Here is a 17813-nt window from a genome sequence, read left to right on the forward strand (position 1 = left end):
TCTATTTGAACCATTAATCACAATTCTTTGTAGCATTTCGCCCCGTACAGAGCTACTTAAAACATCACTGAAATGTTGATTCTCATTCACCAGTGGTCGTAATACATTTTTTTCTTCAGTATTATTCTGGTGTAGGTCTACTCTCCAATTAACTGTGTCAAATTCCTTGTGCACCCTGTTATATTTGCAAACAAAAGATAACCGTATACTAATCAGTGTGTATTTACAGATAGCAGGGAAGGTTTTCCACCAGAGAGCTGTGTCCTAGTCACAGGGTTGGGTTAAGTGTGCTAATGCGTCAGCTTGGCCCCTCTACCTCATTACATTCAGGGAACTCCCTGACTAAGTGACTTTTTAAACAGACACACAAGCACGCACACACACAAACACACACAGTAAAACATGCAGTGCCTCTGATTATGATTGCTGATAACCCGGGGACAGCCCTTACCCTTCTCTCACCCCCTCCCACCCACCCAACCCCCCTTCCTCTGTCTCCCTCTGAGGGGCCTCAGTGTTCACTCAGTGAGGGAAGTCGTTGCCCTCGGGTCAACACACTCTGTCTCTGACACTCACACACACGATAATATCCACCATTTGGAAAAGGCTTCAGGCCATCATTTATTAGGTGGATGCTCCCTCCATTAGGCAATGTGTTAAGTTCTTTGTATAACTCAGTTCGGCAGAGAGTGTATGTGGATGGCAACAGGTATAAATAGAGCTCTTTTGGGGATGTGTTTGTGTATGTGTCCCAGGATACGTGTATGTTTTAATGAGCTAATTTACATCATGCAGTAGGAGTGAACCCTGCAAACTGACCTGACAAAAGATCTTGTGTTTGAAATGAGGGAGATCCTAGAGCTGTATTTGAATGTAGGAAGGTCAAACTCTGCTTTGGTCAGTGTAGTCATAGTCATGTCCATGCGCATGTAAAGTATGAGTTTTGTGTGTGTGTGTGTGTGTGTGTGTGTGTGTGTGTGTGTTTGTGTGCGTGTGCGTGTAGTAAGGGCTTGTATGTGCACATATGTTTTATCGGGCCACAGCTGGGCACTACACTGAGTGTGTATGACTGAAAGACAGCCAGTTTCCATCGCAGGCTCAAGTTAATTATGTAACCCCGGATCAACGAGTGAGCGAGCAGGGTGATCTTCAACTATAAAAGGCAAAGAAGAGGGTAGAACAGGGTCATTTGGCTTCGAAAAAGACATTCTTCCCTTCCACAGTATAATATGTCCTCAGCCATAGGCCCTGAGAAACAAATGGTGATTGCAGACTTTTGTACGTGCTGCACAAGAGAAGCATATCTGACCCCAGTAGACATTAGAAAGTATTTTTCATATCTCAATTAAGTACTGTAGCAAATTCTCTCCAACAGCCATTATGCACAGAGGGGTCAGTTCTGTTCTCCCTGTGTGATCACTAAGCAGATGCTTATACTGTAGATGTAAAATGCAATATTTTCTCACTAATTCTGACTGATGGAACCACTTTACTTGGAACACATTGTGGTTGTTGCATATTTTGTACTTTAGGAACAGGAAAGGCTTATAGTTATTGCCCCCATAACTCACTGTGTAATGATGTAGACTGTATGTGTTATATCACTTCTTGTTTTCTCTCACATATTCACAACTGGGAGCTGCCAGATACTCTTTCACAATCCAATGTTAGCCAATTACCAGCTCTACGGGAGCGTTTGTTTACCTTGGGTTGAACGCCTTGCTCAAGGGCATTTCTATGGTTTTTTGGGTTTTTTTTTGAAAGACACTTAAGCCAGGCTTGTATCACTTCTTGTATTTCTGATGAGTCAGAGGATAAATCAAACCTTTATGACAGTACACCTTTTCATCTATCCCATAAATGTACAAGTACCATCAGTTATAGATTTGCATAAGGAACTTGTAATAAGTTAAAGGGAGGCCACTTAGTCCTGTTTTTTTCTGTTGCTGAAGGAGTCAATATATCTGCTCCTTTGTTTTAAATGCCCTATTTCTATTCTGTCTGTACAAGTTTTCAATCCCATCACAATTCCTCTAACGTGTCCCGTCAGTCACTCTTCGAACTAAGAGGTTTGTGGGTAAGCACACACTGCTAGAGGGCCCACCGAATCCTCAGCTGACACTCAACAGTCAGTGAGCAACCAAAATGTAGATCAAGTGAAATAAACGAACATGAAATTCCAGAAAAGTAGCAGTTTGTTTTCACCACTCAACTTTTCTCTGCTCACTTACTCCTCAGTCCTGCAACTCTGTTCACTCATATGTTTCACTTGCAGAAATTGTTCCCTGCGTGCTAGGCTTTGTGTAAAATGTAGCTTACGTGCTACGTTAGGCTGTAGTTAAACAAAAGGAGGTGTGATAACCGGTGAAAATAAACATCTTACACAGGTCATATACAGACACATACGCACACAGGATCTCCATCCTTGTTAAGGTAAGTACATGTTTACATAGCGATCACTGTCCCTGCTGTTCAATGACTAAATGAAATGAAAAACACAAGCAGGCGATAGCGACATTGATTTCACTGCCCATATGTGCTTTTTCAGAGGTCTTCTTGCTGTAATAAAAACACTGTATTCCAGGCTGAGTGCTCTCATTGAATTAAAGACTACTTTTATCCAATGTAAACAGTAGAATTTTTATGGTATCGCTTTGTGTCACAGTCTAAGTGCTGTGTGAGGGATGTGGTACTGCAGTAGGAAGGTATGGGCAAACATGAACCCTGCTGCTAACTGGATTCCATCTGATAGGGCAGAATTTAATCTTATTCAAAGTAATGCAATTGAGGAAAACTGCCACCACCAGAATGTTTTAGTCTGTCTGTGATCTTGAATAAATGTCCCCTCAGACAGCTGCAAACCTGTTGAAGTTTGCTTCCAGGATATTGAGCATGTGTGTGTCCTTTTTTTTTCTCCTGTGTATCCTGGTTGGTGGTTGTCTTGCCGGAGGTCATAGCACAGACTGTTTAGTGTTTAACTAAACTAGTTGACCTGAGCCATGTTCTTTTATGTCCTGCTTTACCTCTTTTTGTGAATACTGGAAACATGCCACGTCAAGAGGTGGACACTATATCACACACTATTTGTATAATATTATGCAGTCCAAAAATCCTGCAGGAAATGTTGCCCTCCTAAAGCTTATGTTCAGTTTTTGTTTAAAGTGTGTCAAAAATATATTGATACATCAAAAATGTACTTTTTGAGTCCATAGTTTGAAGTGTTATGTTGGGATATAATATTTACTGTAGGGTGTTCTTGAGATAAGCAGTTGGTTTCATAATCAAAGGACAAATTACTAACATTTAAGTGATTTGAGCCAAATAAATAACTCACATATAACGTGAGACAAACAAGTGAAATGTTTGTATTTTGTCCTTCTTGACTAGAAAATTTGAGATGTGCCACCTTTTCCTATTTTTGGGAACACGCTCACTGGAACTTGGGTTTAACACTTCCCACTTTCCATTGTTGAAACGCATGCAATTGAATGCAAATACAACAGACTACTTGTATGTCTTCAGAATTTACTTTATCCTTAAATTAAAACTTTTCTTACATATCTCTTAGCTGAAAATGAAAAGGGGTGTCATGTCTAACCTCTGATAGACACACAGTATGTGTATGTACAGCAGTACAAAATGACCACGTAAGTGTTACCTAAACATGAACCTCTCACAGTGTTTGTCTACGGTCTACAGGAGTCTGTTTCATTTGCTTCCATTTTGCTCTCAGCCTTGGAGGTGGTGTTCATATTTTTCTGGCTCTGACATTGTACTGAGAATAATAAGACTTCAATCTAGACACTCTTCAACCAGGGGATATATTCAGAGCGTCACTGTAGATAATGATCCATTGTGCTTACCATGATTAGATATTGTGCAACCAACACCAGGCGATGGTAAAATAACCAGATAGATGTGTGTTTGGGCATACATGGGACTGGTTTGGGGTAATTTATTAGTTTCCTGGTTATTTTAATGCATTCTGGACTGGAGATACAATAGAGATGGAAATGTGCACAACAGCTAAAAGTTAACTTCTCTTTTATTGATTTTTCTAATGTTCACTCTCTTTCTTTCTCTCCTCATCCAAAAACCCCAGGAGTAGCAAACAACCACGTACATTTCCAGAATGTCTGCCAAAGTGCTGTTTAATTTTTAATTCTTAAGATGTTACTTGAATTGCAATATGATGTGATGCATCAGAATTATGAACCTAATTTGTGTTTGGTAGTCGTGAGGCAAGCAGCAAGTAATCGACAAAAAACACAAATCCACTTTAGTTAATCATGCTAAAAGGATTATCATGAAAATTCTTGATTGATGATGATGATGATGAACATCTTGAACATTTTAACCTACTGTCTCACTCACAGTTTTGGTAGCAGTTGCATTATTTTAATATGTAAAGGCAGACTTAAAAATGCAACATTTCAATATTTATACTATAAAGTCCACAACAGAGTCAGTAACTGCACATTATATTCATTTCATTAAGTGCATTATTGTGCTGAAAAACATTCTTAAAACATAAAGCACAAGAATGACTGACGACCCTTAAAATATCTCCTCCATTAACTTGCATTCAACTTCAGTGAGCTTTTGACAGCACTTAAGTTGATTTTGCCATTTGTGTGCACATACAAATGCTGTCTGGAGATGTATCCACAAAATCATTGTTAGAATAAGAGTTTTGACCTCCAGCCCTAGCAGAGGTACTGTTGTGTTCTGTGCACTGAGGTAAACAGCCTGTTTTTGTCAACTGACAAGGTGATGAAATGATTGCTGGTATTTGTCAAGACCTGAATGTGAATATGAATATTATGCAAAAATCTGACAGAATATGTGTATAATGGTGACCTGTATGATTAATATATGACTGATTGAGTATCTAAATTATTTGCTATATGCGGGTCAAGTTGGGACTGGCACAAAGATACACCATTTATATTTGTATTGCAGTTAATCATCTATTATAATTGGTAAAGTCAAACATATACAATAATCATTCAAATGGATCACAAAAACATAAAACTAGCCACATAATTTACATTTTAGTCATACATATAAATACTGTTGCTCTAGATTTGTGTCTCAAACTTTGTGATTCATTGAGAGAACTTGACTATTCTTCTATTCTTCCATATCAAAAGTGGAAGTTCACTTTTTTGTGTAAACTATCTTAGAGGGTGATTATCAGAGCTAAGAAACAAACAGATTTAAATTCACATCTTTGGCTTTTTGACAATTCAGCAGGTGCGTATGAAAATCGTTCTTAGTGGCGGTGGATGTGTGTTGGGTAGCAGAGAGTCAATGTAGGTGAGTTGGTAGATGTCCTAAGATGGCTTCAGCCCCAAGGGCTGCTCTGACCCTAATAGTGAGAAAAGAAGACTGATGCTATCGTTGAGGGGGAGGCACAGTATGAAACAGTGTAGGGGGTCAGCAGAGGTAACTTTCAACAGCTTTTTGCAGACATGCATACCAGGCCACAGTGTTTAATTGAAGAGCAAAATACTTGAAGTACTTATAGTTGTATCTCTGAATTTTTAACTGCACTCACAAAAGCACACTCTACACTCATGTTGTCATTGTTGGTCTGAAGTTTGGAGCTTTGTGTTTGTGAAAAGATTAGAGGATGTTACTGGTGCCTTCACTTCTATAGCTGGGAGACAAGGCAAATATCCTAGACAAACGGATAAGAGGACATGATGAGTCTTTGTCATATGTACTGTTCAGATTAGAATCCAGGGTGCAGCAACGAGACAGTCATATGACAGCATGTTCCTTTGTATAGGGGAAAAATAAGGACATGCTGCTGTCCTGCCAGACATGCAGTAAGCATTATGTCTGACTTGAATAAATATACTTTTCTTGCTTCTGTTTGTTTGTAAAAACCTGACTAAGCCAACAGTACAAATATGGAGCTGTACAGCATTGAACATTGTGATGTACACAAACGCTTGACTTCTCTTTAAACAAACCCCTGAAGTTGTCAGTAGTCATGAGGCACATGTATATTGAATCCCTGATGAACAAATGAAAGACAGTATTGAGGGGCGGCTATGGCTCAGAAGACTGGCGCTTTGATTCCTGGCTCCCCCGGTCCACATGTCAAAGCGTCATTGGGCTAAGACTGTGTCATCATTGTGAATATGTGTATATGATTGATTAGAAACTCCTCCTGATGAGCAGGTTGGTATCTTCTGCCATCAGCTTATAAATGTATGTGAATGTGGCATAGTGTGAAGTGCTTTGAGTGGTCAGAGGACTAGAAAGGTGCTAGATAAATGCAGTCAATTTACCTTTTTAAATGTAAAGTTTCAGCATAAAGTGCATGCTGTGTATCACATTAGTGTGTATAATAGGTTTGAGATGAACAACGGCTGCTTCTTTTTCTACCAGGCCCTGTTACAGTAGATTCATAGTTATTTTGTGTTAAATCATTCCTTTCAGTCTAGAATTGAATTTGTTTATTATCAGTCAGGTTACACAAATAACAGAACGCTTGTTTTTTCAGGTTGTGTTATAATTGGGGTGAAAGGAGTCAACCTAATAGACCTTTTTCACAGCAGGCATTTTGACATGTCAAAGCAGGAAAATTGCAGGCACAATTAATAACATGAGTGGCAGCTAAATCCCACTCATTTTATTTCAATTTCATTCCTGCAGTATAGTAGCTACTCGATGGTTCAACAGTACGCCTTTTTGAACACAGGAATGAAACTGAGCCGTTGCTAATGTTACCACTTTCACTTGTGCTTGTCCTGTCAAAATACCTGTCGTGCTGTTGGTGTAGATAACCTGCTCAGTCAAGGATAGTGAAAACAGGTGTGCATTGTTAGGTCATCTAAGCAGGGAGTGACAGGACAATGTCAAGTTGTGCGAGGAAGGGTATAACCGTCACTTGTGTGTAGGGTTGCAAAGGGGTGGAAAATAATTGTTTAATTATAAGCAAAATAATACAATTAAAACAGATACAATTAAAACAGATTTATTTATAAGTTGAACTTGATCAAGTTAAACAATCAAACAAAACACAAACATGAATGTGGAGTTAAATATTACTCAAAAATGAACACAAAAACACCCCCCCCCCCCCCCAATCCATAATCCAAATAAAGTCCCATTCAAAATGTTAAATAAATCTCTCCAAAAAAGTCCCAATCAACATGCACATAAAAAATGCACAGTGCATGTAGTGGGCGTGGTCTCAGTATGCACAGTGCATGTAGGGGGCGTGGTCTCAGTATGCACAGTGCATGTAGGGGCGTGGTCTCTGTATGCACAGTGCATGTAGGGGGCGTGGTCTCAGTAGCCCTGCAGTAAACAGTGTGCTATGTGAGCATGTGATAGCATAGATATTCAACTGTACTGCATGATATCTGGTTGTTTTAGTCAGGATTATGCTAAAATATTATTTTACACAACTATATTTAAGTTCCCTAATAAGAACATACCTTCAGTTTAGTAAATTCCTGAGTTTATTCCTGTTAATTCCCGTTAATTCCCATGAAAAGTTTCCAAGTTTGAAAATTCCCGGAATTTTGCAACCCTACTTGTGTGTCTGTACTTGAGGTCATTTATAATGCCAATTGAAACAAAGAAATCTTACAGTAGATGAATGTTTTTTGGGTTGTTGTTGTCTTAGTTGAAAGCTTTGTATTATTTAGCTCACCCCGTGCTTATCTGAACAGGTGGTGCGTTCCAGCCAGGTGAGGCTGAGAATGTAGAAGTCAGTGTTCAGCAATAGCAGCTTGCTGTGAGGCTGCAGGGTTTATCTGTTGATTCCCACCACCCCCCCCCACCCCCTTCCCACACACACACCAGCTTTGTGTTGGGTTTGCTTGAACTGCCCAGGGTTTATTTTGTTCTTCTGTTTCATCAGTGTTTTTGATAATAAACACTAACTTTCATTTTTTTATTTTTGCCATGGACACCTGCCAGCAGTGCTGCTTTGTAAGAGAAGAGTGAGGGGGAAACATGTAAATGACTCCTTTTTTAAAATCTGATAGGCTGCTCTAAATCTCGGGTGAAAATAATCCCATTTCATCTTTTCTCAGAATAGACAGATGAGCCAGTGTAGGTAAAGTTCACCACCAAATCATTATTTTATGCTGCAACCTTATATTTAATGCTCTATTCTAGTATTGTATATCCCTTTCATTCTATTTTTCTGTACTTTGTTTTTATTATATTTTTTATTAAAAGTTGGGGGTTGGGGGGGGGTAATTGTATATTTATATATGTATAATAATATTTTAATGTTTCCATGTTCTTACCATTAATGAGTTTTATATTTATTTCTTAAATTACATGTTTTGTTTATTTCCAATTTTTTCTGTTAAATAAAGCTGCCTTGCCTTGCCTAAATAATCTTTTTCTGATTTGATATGTCACAGCCTGAGATAGAACAAGACTATGTTTTAAAATACATTACTTAAATAATTAGAGGATGTACATGCAGTACTCCAGCATGCTCATGATGAGTGAAATGGAGCTTATGAGTCAGTGTTTATGTATTTTTTATTAGACAGGAGATTAGAGAGAGATGAGAGATGCGGTATGAGATGGGAGATGCAACAAAGGATAATGTTTTGATTTAGAGACGCTAGCCTGTGGTGTGGAATTATTGGTGGCAAAATTGTCTGTTGCATGTTTGTTTATCTCAAGCTACCCCTCTAGACAAGCACTTTAAAGTCTGACATTTTGGAAAACATTGTTATCATTCATACCCACAGTTGGACAAGACCAGAATAGACTTTAGTTTCATCTCTGTGCTCAGTACAGAGGTCCAGGCAAGGCATAGTTTAACAAAGACAAGAAGTGAGGAGAAACAGCTTGCTCAACCCATCAAAAGTGGAAAAAAATAGATCTAAGTTTTAGAGTTGTGCAGTTTTGATCCTAAAGATATAAATTCATAATATACTTTGTATACAAAAATAAAGCAAAAAGAATTGGTCCATCTTACATCTAAGACAAGTATTTAAAAGTCAAACCATACATGGTCAAACAATGAGCACCTTGGGTATCACTGTCAAGTTGCATGACGGAGATCGGGCTATACATCAAATCTTATCTTAAGCGCTAACTACAACCAGCTGTTTCAATCTGACACAGAGTGAAGAAACTTTTTTTTTCCCTGCTTCTGAGGCTACAAAAGGAGAAGACAGCAGGAAAATAGTCTTTTAGTACTTTTTATTAGCCATTGATGCAGTAGGTTTTTGTTCAGTTCCGCTGATAGACCACACTGTCCTGTTCCAGCTGTTATAAATCAGGTTTTAGAAGTGGAAACCTTTTGCCAAGTAGACTAGTGACTGAGTGTACAGTATGTACGGTATTGCATGTGATATTCTGGTTATCAGCCTTGGGAGGATCATACCCAATAGAACAGAAAAATAAGTAATGAACAGGATATGGTCTTAATTTATTATTTCAGGTGATTATTTCTTTTAAGTCATTTTAATAACAGTATTGGGACTGGTAACCCATAACTCTAAATTATACTTTATTTTCTGGTTTATCAGAGAAAAAGGGGAAACATGAAAATGAAACCCCTTTGAACCTCTTGTTAATCTAGGTATTGGTTCGGTGTTGGGCTTTTTTAAATCTGGAGATTCTCATTTCCCACAAGTGGACATTTTTGTGTAGCAGTATTATCCAAAACATGGGCTCAGAGGGTTTCAAATGTTAAATGTATTCATGATGACATATGTGACATGATAGCGCCAACAACATCAGGTGATGGTTTGTGCCGTAAGAATAAATGAAGCGTAAAATCAGGCCTCATTAAAAACGCCTGTTCCCCCCCCCCCTCAGTGTTCTGTGGTGTCACTGGATAATATGAAGCTGCAAAATATGTTATTTGTAATATTGGAGCTCTTTACTTAATACCTATTGTGTATTTCACAGTGAAGGAGAGCTTTAGTTATTATGGCAGCCACGTCAGATATGCCTCTCTGTGTGTTGCTCTCTTGTGTCCATTTGAGTGTGTCCCCAGTCAACCCCTCCACCGCTGGCTGACTGATGTAGCTGTAGCCTAATTTTAGTTTATGAGGTGTGGGACCGCTGGGTGTTACCCTAGCTGCCATTTTAGATGAGGAAGCTGGGAACAGTGTGCCTCACGGGGCTCCTATCTATCGTAATTATCTCATTGTCAGGGGTTGGACAGGGGGCTCGGACCTTACTCGCTTCCTTCTGCTTCCCTCAGCTCCTCACGTGCACACTCACACGTCCAGGAACTCAGAGGCCTGATGTGCATACTGGCTTGGCCTTACAGAACCTCAGTGTGCCGAGCTGCTATTGGACAGATTTCATCCCGCTGAGGAAAATGTTATCTAATGCATACTGTTGAGAGATCTAGGCTAATATCAGACAGGACAGCACAACCCAATTAGTCTAAATTAGATATGTGATTTTTTTCCTATCTTAATCATTTTAAATCAGGTTTTGGAATATGTAACATGTCTGTCAGGTTTGGTTTAGTATTACTGAATGAAATTTGGATGGTGTGCTGCAGCCGATTTACAGTAGTTTGGGTTGTGTTATAGGCACTCTGTGTGGTCTCAGTTTTTGATCTACACAGGAAGTGTGCATCTGTTTCATCGCCCTAACAGGATGTGTGTGTCTGCATTATGTACCACTGGTAGTACACCCAAGATTGTAGAGGACTGGATTTGATGAAGTTTGCCCCTCTTTGACATCACTATGTGTATTGACCTGGCCTGGCTGCTATACCTCCTGTAGCTCTGTGACATATAACAAACTGCACTTTTGGGTCAGGACCCATAATGAGCTAAACAGAACACCATATGAAAGGACTATCCGTATTTTTTTTTCTAGTATTCTATTGGGTTCACCTCCCATGTCAAGGGTAATTACATCTTTTAATGAACCCTCATGTACGAGTGAGATCAGCTCTTATTAGCTGCTGTATAATTGTACGCTCTTTCCGAATCATGCGTTTTCATAATGACAGCCCACAGACATCTAAAAAACCTTGCTTCAGCTGCATTTGTCATGCCGGGGGTGGACAGTAGCCCACCCAGCCAGGAGTGCTCTGCAGCCTCTGTTGATGTTGTCTGTGATCTGTGTTCCCCACATCAAAAGCAGACATTCCCCCCTGGTACTCACCGCCCCGAGCCCCAGCCTCTCCAGCCCGCCTCTGTCACACACAGCTGTTTCACTCGTCCATCTCTCCCTGCCCAAAACTGTTCTGTTTTATCTCTACGCTTCTCATGTTGCTCTCTCCTCATCTCTCATCTCTCTGTCACATCTCCCTGTCCCTCACCTCTTTCTACCTCTCACTGACTTTATATCTATCTCTTACTTTTAGTTCACTGCTTTTCTTTTCCCTTTGCCCATTCATTTTTCCTCTCTGTCTATCCTCCCATCTGTCTCTAACACTTACTCTGTTTATCCCCATTTCTTTCTCTTTCTGTTCTGCTTGTCCTCCAGCTCCTTCTTTGTAGTCTAAGCCATCAACATCCAGTTCACTTGTATTTATCCCTGGGAGGGAAATGGGTGGTTTCTGCATGAATTGTGGCACTTCCATTTCTGCAATATCTGCAGGGTGCTCACACACAAAGAAACATTTACGTACATTTGTAGACACACTGCTAAAAGTTGTGGTGAAGATACCAAAGATAAATTGCACCTTCAGAAGTCTTATAAGATGAAATTGCAGACACGCCAATCAGATTGAAAGTGTCTGTATGTATTTACAGTATTATCATGAAGGAATCTTAGAGTAGCCATGGCCAAGGCTGAAAGACCTCCAAATCAAAATCATATCACACCTCAGAGTATTCCCATAATGACTTAATAGCGGCTGAGCTCTTAGACTATACATAGTGTGTCACATTCTCAAGTGTGCTTCTCCCTCTCAGTTTTGCCTGACACATTTGAGGCTGACGTAAAAGAAACCTATATTTGGGTGGGTGGTGTCATCAACAAGATTACAGTTTCCTGTCAGGACCCCTTCCCCTCCCTACCCTGAGCTGGATGTCTTACGTGATGATACACGTGCACGTGTGTCACATGAATCGAGCCTGACTGAGTTTTTATATTTGAAGTGGAGTACAGTGCACATCCAGACTGTTTTAGGCCAAGTGCAAGATAAAAGTAGGCTTAATGGAAAATTCCACCCTCAGATACTCTTTAACTGTCAGATATGCTCAACCTGTGTTGTTCAGTCCCACCCAGGGGTTATCCTGTGATGATGTGGTGCACCTACGTTCCCTCAACCTGCCCTGTCTGCTTACACTTAACTACTTGTGTTGTACGTCTTACAGCTCCAATGCATTCTGATGTAATGAGGCTACTGGTGGAGAAACTATGTCTTTCACAGTAAATTGCTCCTGTTGTTACTAACACAACAGTTTTCTAGGGTTGGCTTTCTTTCAAACACCAGTTGGAAAATATATCTGCACTCTGTATTGCAACTTAACGCCACAGCACTATCTGCCTTGTTTGTTAAAACAGAAATACTGTGAGGCTGAATAAGGTATTTGTTTGGAGAAGCTGTGGCAGAGGGTTGTCCTGAGATGCAAAATATTTGTTAAAACTTGTGCTTCTCTTTATCTGCTCAGTAACTGCATGATCAAGTGATTGTGATTAGGAGCCCAGAAAGAAATTTCCATTGATGTCTTTTTACTCTGGTCAGAGGCTTTCTCTATGTCTTGTCACTAAATAGATCATTACAAATTTGTTTAAAATCACACTGCCTAAAGTAATAGGCAGTCTCTTTGTGCAGAGAGAGTCTGGAGAGATTGGATAAGTATGACTACTAAAATATGTCAGACTTGAATAGTTACTGCAGTTTTAAAGTTGAATTTCAGAGTGGAGTATAGCTTGGTAAGTAACCATGTTCATACATTGTGTATTTCGGAGCATATGGTCTCATACAGTGTATACGTTTAATTACCTGATGGTTTGGAAGTGTCATTCATATGGTTATCAAATATTAAAACATGCACAGTAACAACGTGAGAAGGCGAAATCAGCACATGTGTAAAGATGTCAAATAAATGTAGAGCTGCAATGATTAGCAAACATTCAATGGTATCAGCTTCTCAAATATGATGATGTAATGACATTTGAACATGTTACCTTGACTTTGAATAATTGGTATTTTCCTATCATTTTTTGGCATTTTACATATAAAATGATTTATTGAAAAAACAATTAATAATGAAAATAATCACCTTAGATGAATGATAAATGAGCTACATGTTTAATTGCAATGCTTCATGTAATGCTTACTGAAGTGCTTTTGTTGAAGTGAAACTAATGTGTTACATAATAACATAATAGCTACGCCTACATTTCTTCCCTGTATGCACTGCAGTGGCTCTCAACCTTTCTGGTGTCAAAGATCGCCAAATTGATACACACTGACTGGACCTGTATTTGCTTAGCTGTAGGAATCCCCGTCTGATAAGATTTAGTTATTCCATGACTGCTAATACTGCAAAGAATAACAGTGAAGATAGTGAAACTAATGAACACAATAGTTATTCTTATACATTCTCTCATTGGGCAAACAGTGAAATTAAAATATTCCCCATTTTTCTGGGGACCCCCTTGGACCTCTTCAAGGATCCCCAAGAACCACTGCTGTATACATTACTACTTTTTCACAAATACAGACCCACATTGATTACTTTTGTTCTGTTATTCATATTTCAAATAAATATATATCTCCTTTATATTTTAAATGAAGCAATTACTGTGGATGCAGACAGCTGTTGGCTGAAGGGGATTTGACCTGTTAATTACTCCATTTTTAGTATTTATTCCCCTTAATGAAAAGAAAACTATTATTACTATTATAATGTACTGTATTATTTGTGGTGTGTTAAACCATTTAACGGTTGTCAGATTCCTATTCTGAGCATGTTGTGGGTTTTAGTGCTGTAAACACACCCTGAAAACCTCACTGACTACAGTATCTGCTCTCACCCTTTTTATTGAATGTGTTTAACCCCAAAATACTCCTGCACATCAGGTCTTACATGTTACTCTATTTCATTATCTCATTACTCTTTCTCAGCAGAGGATATTTTTGGATGGGCCCCTGGAGGGCCACGTACAGTAGCTGTGCTCAGTGAATTCAGCATCTTTTTTATGACAACAGGAAAGAGGAAGACAAATATGAGTGTTCACATAACCAGCGTCCTGTTCTTGAAAGCATCACTAGCCTTTGCACCTCTTTGTTACAGATATTTGACTGATTATCTCTTTCTCTTTCTATTTTATTTGTGTCTCAGGTTTGTGAGCAGCCATGACAAAATCCTACGAGTTCAACTGGCAGAAGCACCTGCCTGAGTACATGCAGGAGGGTCGCTTATTCGACCGGTTTGATGAGGTAAAGATTGCACATTTCTCTGATGTCTATGATTTTAATGAAAATATAATAGGCTCTGATTGTAAAAATAAACAGCCTCGTAACCCTTTTATGCAAGATTGATGACTGATTACATCATCACATGATGGTGTGTGAAGTTTATGTTACCAGCTATGAGATTGTCATTAACCTTGTTGATACTGACACAGATAATTTACTCTGTCCTATTATCATCCTTCACCTTAATGACTGTCCCCAGGTCAGTCATTAGCATGGACACACACAAACACACACACACACACACACACACACACACACACACACACACACACACATACACACACACACACACACACACACACATGTAACAGAGCAGAGGCGTCTCCTTTATAACCTGATACGTCAGTGTTGTAGTCAGAAGTCGAGCTGTAGGCAGGTCACATTGATCAGGCTCATTAAGAAGCTTTGGTGTGGCGACTGTTTGTCTGCAACGCATCTACTGAGGGTCTTAACCAGCGCACTGAAGAGATTATCTGTGTGTGATGTCAGTGAGAGAGCGTGTTCTGTGTTTTTACACAGACCATTAATAATTTGCGTCATTGTTGTGTATTGGTTTATTGTTAAGTACAAGTGGAGTTGAACAATAAGAATGAAATTGGTAGAAAATGTGGGAAAATGCTTTATAAGAGAGTAAGGAGTAAATAAATGCAGATTTCAGTAGAGATCCTCCAGTGCTCACAGTGCAGCGTTTTTTTAAAGTGTTGAAGTCAGTGTCATAATAACTGAGATTGATAGATTATATCAAGATATAACTCACCCACTGAAAAATGGAAAATGATAACATTACATTTATATGGTAAACAATAAGACCTATCAAAGCAACAACAACAAAATCATTGAAAAGTTATAAACAGTGATAAGAATATAATTGAATAATATTGAATAATCACAGAGTTGTAGCCACTAGTGAATCCAATACCAATATAATTAGGAAAGATTCAGACATTAGCCAATAACATTAGTGTAACCAAATACTCATCTTGCTCAATGTGTGTCTTGTGTGTATCCGTATATATATGACCCTGTGTGTATCTTTCTCTTTTCGCCCATGTTTCCTCTGACTAACTTAATCAGGACAGTTAGCTAGGACATTTGCCGAGAAGAGGCAAAGTGTGTCACACACACGCGCGCACACACTGACATGCACGCACCCTTGCACACACCAGGAAATCCCCTCAGTCCTCTACATTTATATGGGCACAAGTGGGGGGAGGAGGATCCCTCTCAGCCAGAGAAGTAAACTTGAAATAGCGCAGGGAAAAGCATAGTCAAATCTGCAGCCATGTCAAAGTGGGCCGGCATGCTTGTGAAGATTGTCCTCAGTGTGTTGCTTCTGTGAATATCAGCTGGGCTTAGGCAGGATAGGATTAGGACTTTGCATTCGTCAGTCGCATTAATTAAGCTTTTTGTCATAACTGATATTACTCTTTATTTGATCTTAGCGGCAAAGAGGAGAATAATTTAGATAATAGTCTATTGTCAAATCTTTAGTACTCTATATCTGTTTGTGTGTGAGTGTGAGTGAATCGCTGTCGCTCTGTTTCCTGGAAAATAGAAAGCCTCCAGGGGACATCTGCGTCGATTAGAATGACATATGCCAAGTCCACCCACAGACATTCACATGCTCTTTATCAGTCCCTCTCATTCGGTCACTGACACACAAACACAGGCAAATATGCTAAACACCATAGATTTTTTTTTTCCTACAAAACAATCTCCAGCAAGTGAAACCCCATTGAGTGACAGATGGTAGAGACAGGTAATGTGCATGTGTGTGTTCGCCTGTGTGCCTGATTGGAGTGTCTGTGTGCTTTTCAGGGAGCTTTACACTGGACTTCTGTCACGAAATGGAGTCTCTCAGCATATTATAAGATGTCATTATCACCGTCCTCTCCTCAGATCAGTTTTATGTTCCAGACATCTGAATAATAGCTCTTTTTATCCTGTTTAGTCTGCTTTTTTTCTTTACCTTCTTTGTTTAACTTAACCTCTGTACAACACAGTGGAGGGGGCTTTAAATGCCCATTTATTATCATCCAATAATACATCAATTTTGTCCAGGAATGAGATATTTCAGATGAGTTTCACCCCCACTTTGACAAGTCCGGAGGCAGGAAGGTCAAAGGTTAAAGAGGTCATCAATTATCAGTCATGCTACTAGGCAAATGGCTTCCTCTTTCTCTTTCGCTTCCTCTGTGTGTGTGTGTGTGTGTGTGTGTGTGTGTGTGTGTTAGTCGTTGTTTAACTGATTGGAAATCAATCACTTAAGGTCTGTCTGGTATTTGGTTTCCATGGGGACTGAGCAGCCTCATATTGACAGACAGTTGATGAAGGCAGAATTGTGAGACACAGATTAACACACATTACTGTTGCTTATTCATTCTGTTAATTTTATAACATGTAATATAATATTGGTAAATATTACTGTAACTCATACAAAGCTCAGTTACCAGTCGTTATACACTGAATATTGCTGATCTATATACACAAGGGTTTAGTGCCAAAAAAATATCTGTCATCCATTTAATAAATTGACCTGCTAAATATAGCTGTTACCTCATTGTTAACAAAGCAGATCAGAAAAAAAGTACTTAGAAGATGAGGTAATATAAGCCTGTTAAAGCTACCCTTACCTTTGTTACATTTTTACACCTTTTTTTGTTTAGATTAAAATGCTATTAATAAGGTAATGGCACTCTAAAATGTTAGAGAGATCCACCAGGCATAGAAACTCATCATTATTCCATTCTCATAATATTCTGTGAAAACTCTGACCAATCATATCATTCGGTCCAAATGATGGGGGTGGGACATACAGTAGGAGGGAGGAGGGGTTGTTGCTGTTCACGTTTTTTTCAAAGTGCTGTGTGAAATGCAAGAAAGGTAAGAGTTGCTTTAATAATAGCAATATCATAAGAAAATTACATTGTATAATAGAATATTATAAATGGAGCTAGATTGGGTTGTAAGGGTAAATAATTACATCATTATAATCACAAAAAAGTATGAAGTGAGAATTATTGCCTTTTCATTTTTGCATTTAAAATCATTAATGAACTCTGTAGGGTTTCAGTCATTATCTGCAGAGCAACCAGCTGGTCAGAAGAGTCAGAGTGGCATGACATGAAATACTTCCTGTGTTTTCATCTCCCAGCCAATCTCGCTGCCTGTTAAATGCTCGAGGGCACATGTGCATGAGGGAGTGAGCGAGTGAGCGAGCGAGTGTGTGAGTGAGTGAGTGTGTGTGTGCGCGTGTGTGTGTCTGTTTTATGTCCCTTGGATGATCATTCATGTCGATGTAAACAATGGAGTGTTTGTGTGTGTTGTAATCTCCTCAATTAGCTCTCATTGAAGGTAGTTAATAAACAATAAATGGTCTGGTTATTTTTGTCGTAATGAATGAGACAAA

General features: G+C 39.1%; 1 protein-coding gene across 1 annotated transcript in view; it reads left to right on the forward strand.

Moving 5' to 3' along the window:
• LOC128376927 (1-phosphatidylinositol 4,5-bisphosphate phosphodiesterase beta-4-like) overlaps positions 1-17813 on the forward strand; it is a 68841-nt gene that overhangs the window by 22832 nt on the left and 28196 nt on the right. Inside the window, exon 4 of the mRNA XM_053336776.1 lies at positions 14268-14365. Within this exon, the coding sequence (XP_053192751.1) occupies positions 14282-14365 (84 nt within the window). The 5' untranslated portion in view covers positions 14268-14281. The remainder of the gene's footprint in view (positions 1-14267; positions 14366-17813) is intronic.

This window comes from Scomber japonicus, chromosome 17 (assembly GCF_027409825.1).
Source record: "Scomber japonicus isolate fScoJap1 chromosome 17, fScoJap1.pri, whole genome shotgun sequence".
Taxonomy (NCBI): Eukaryota; Metazoa; Chordata; class Actinopteri; order Scombriformes; family Scombridae; genus Scomber; species Scomber japonicus.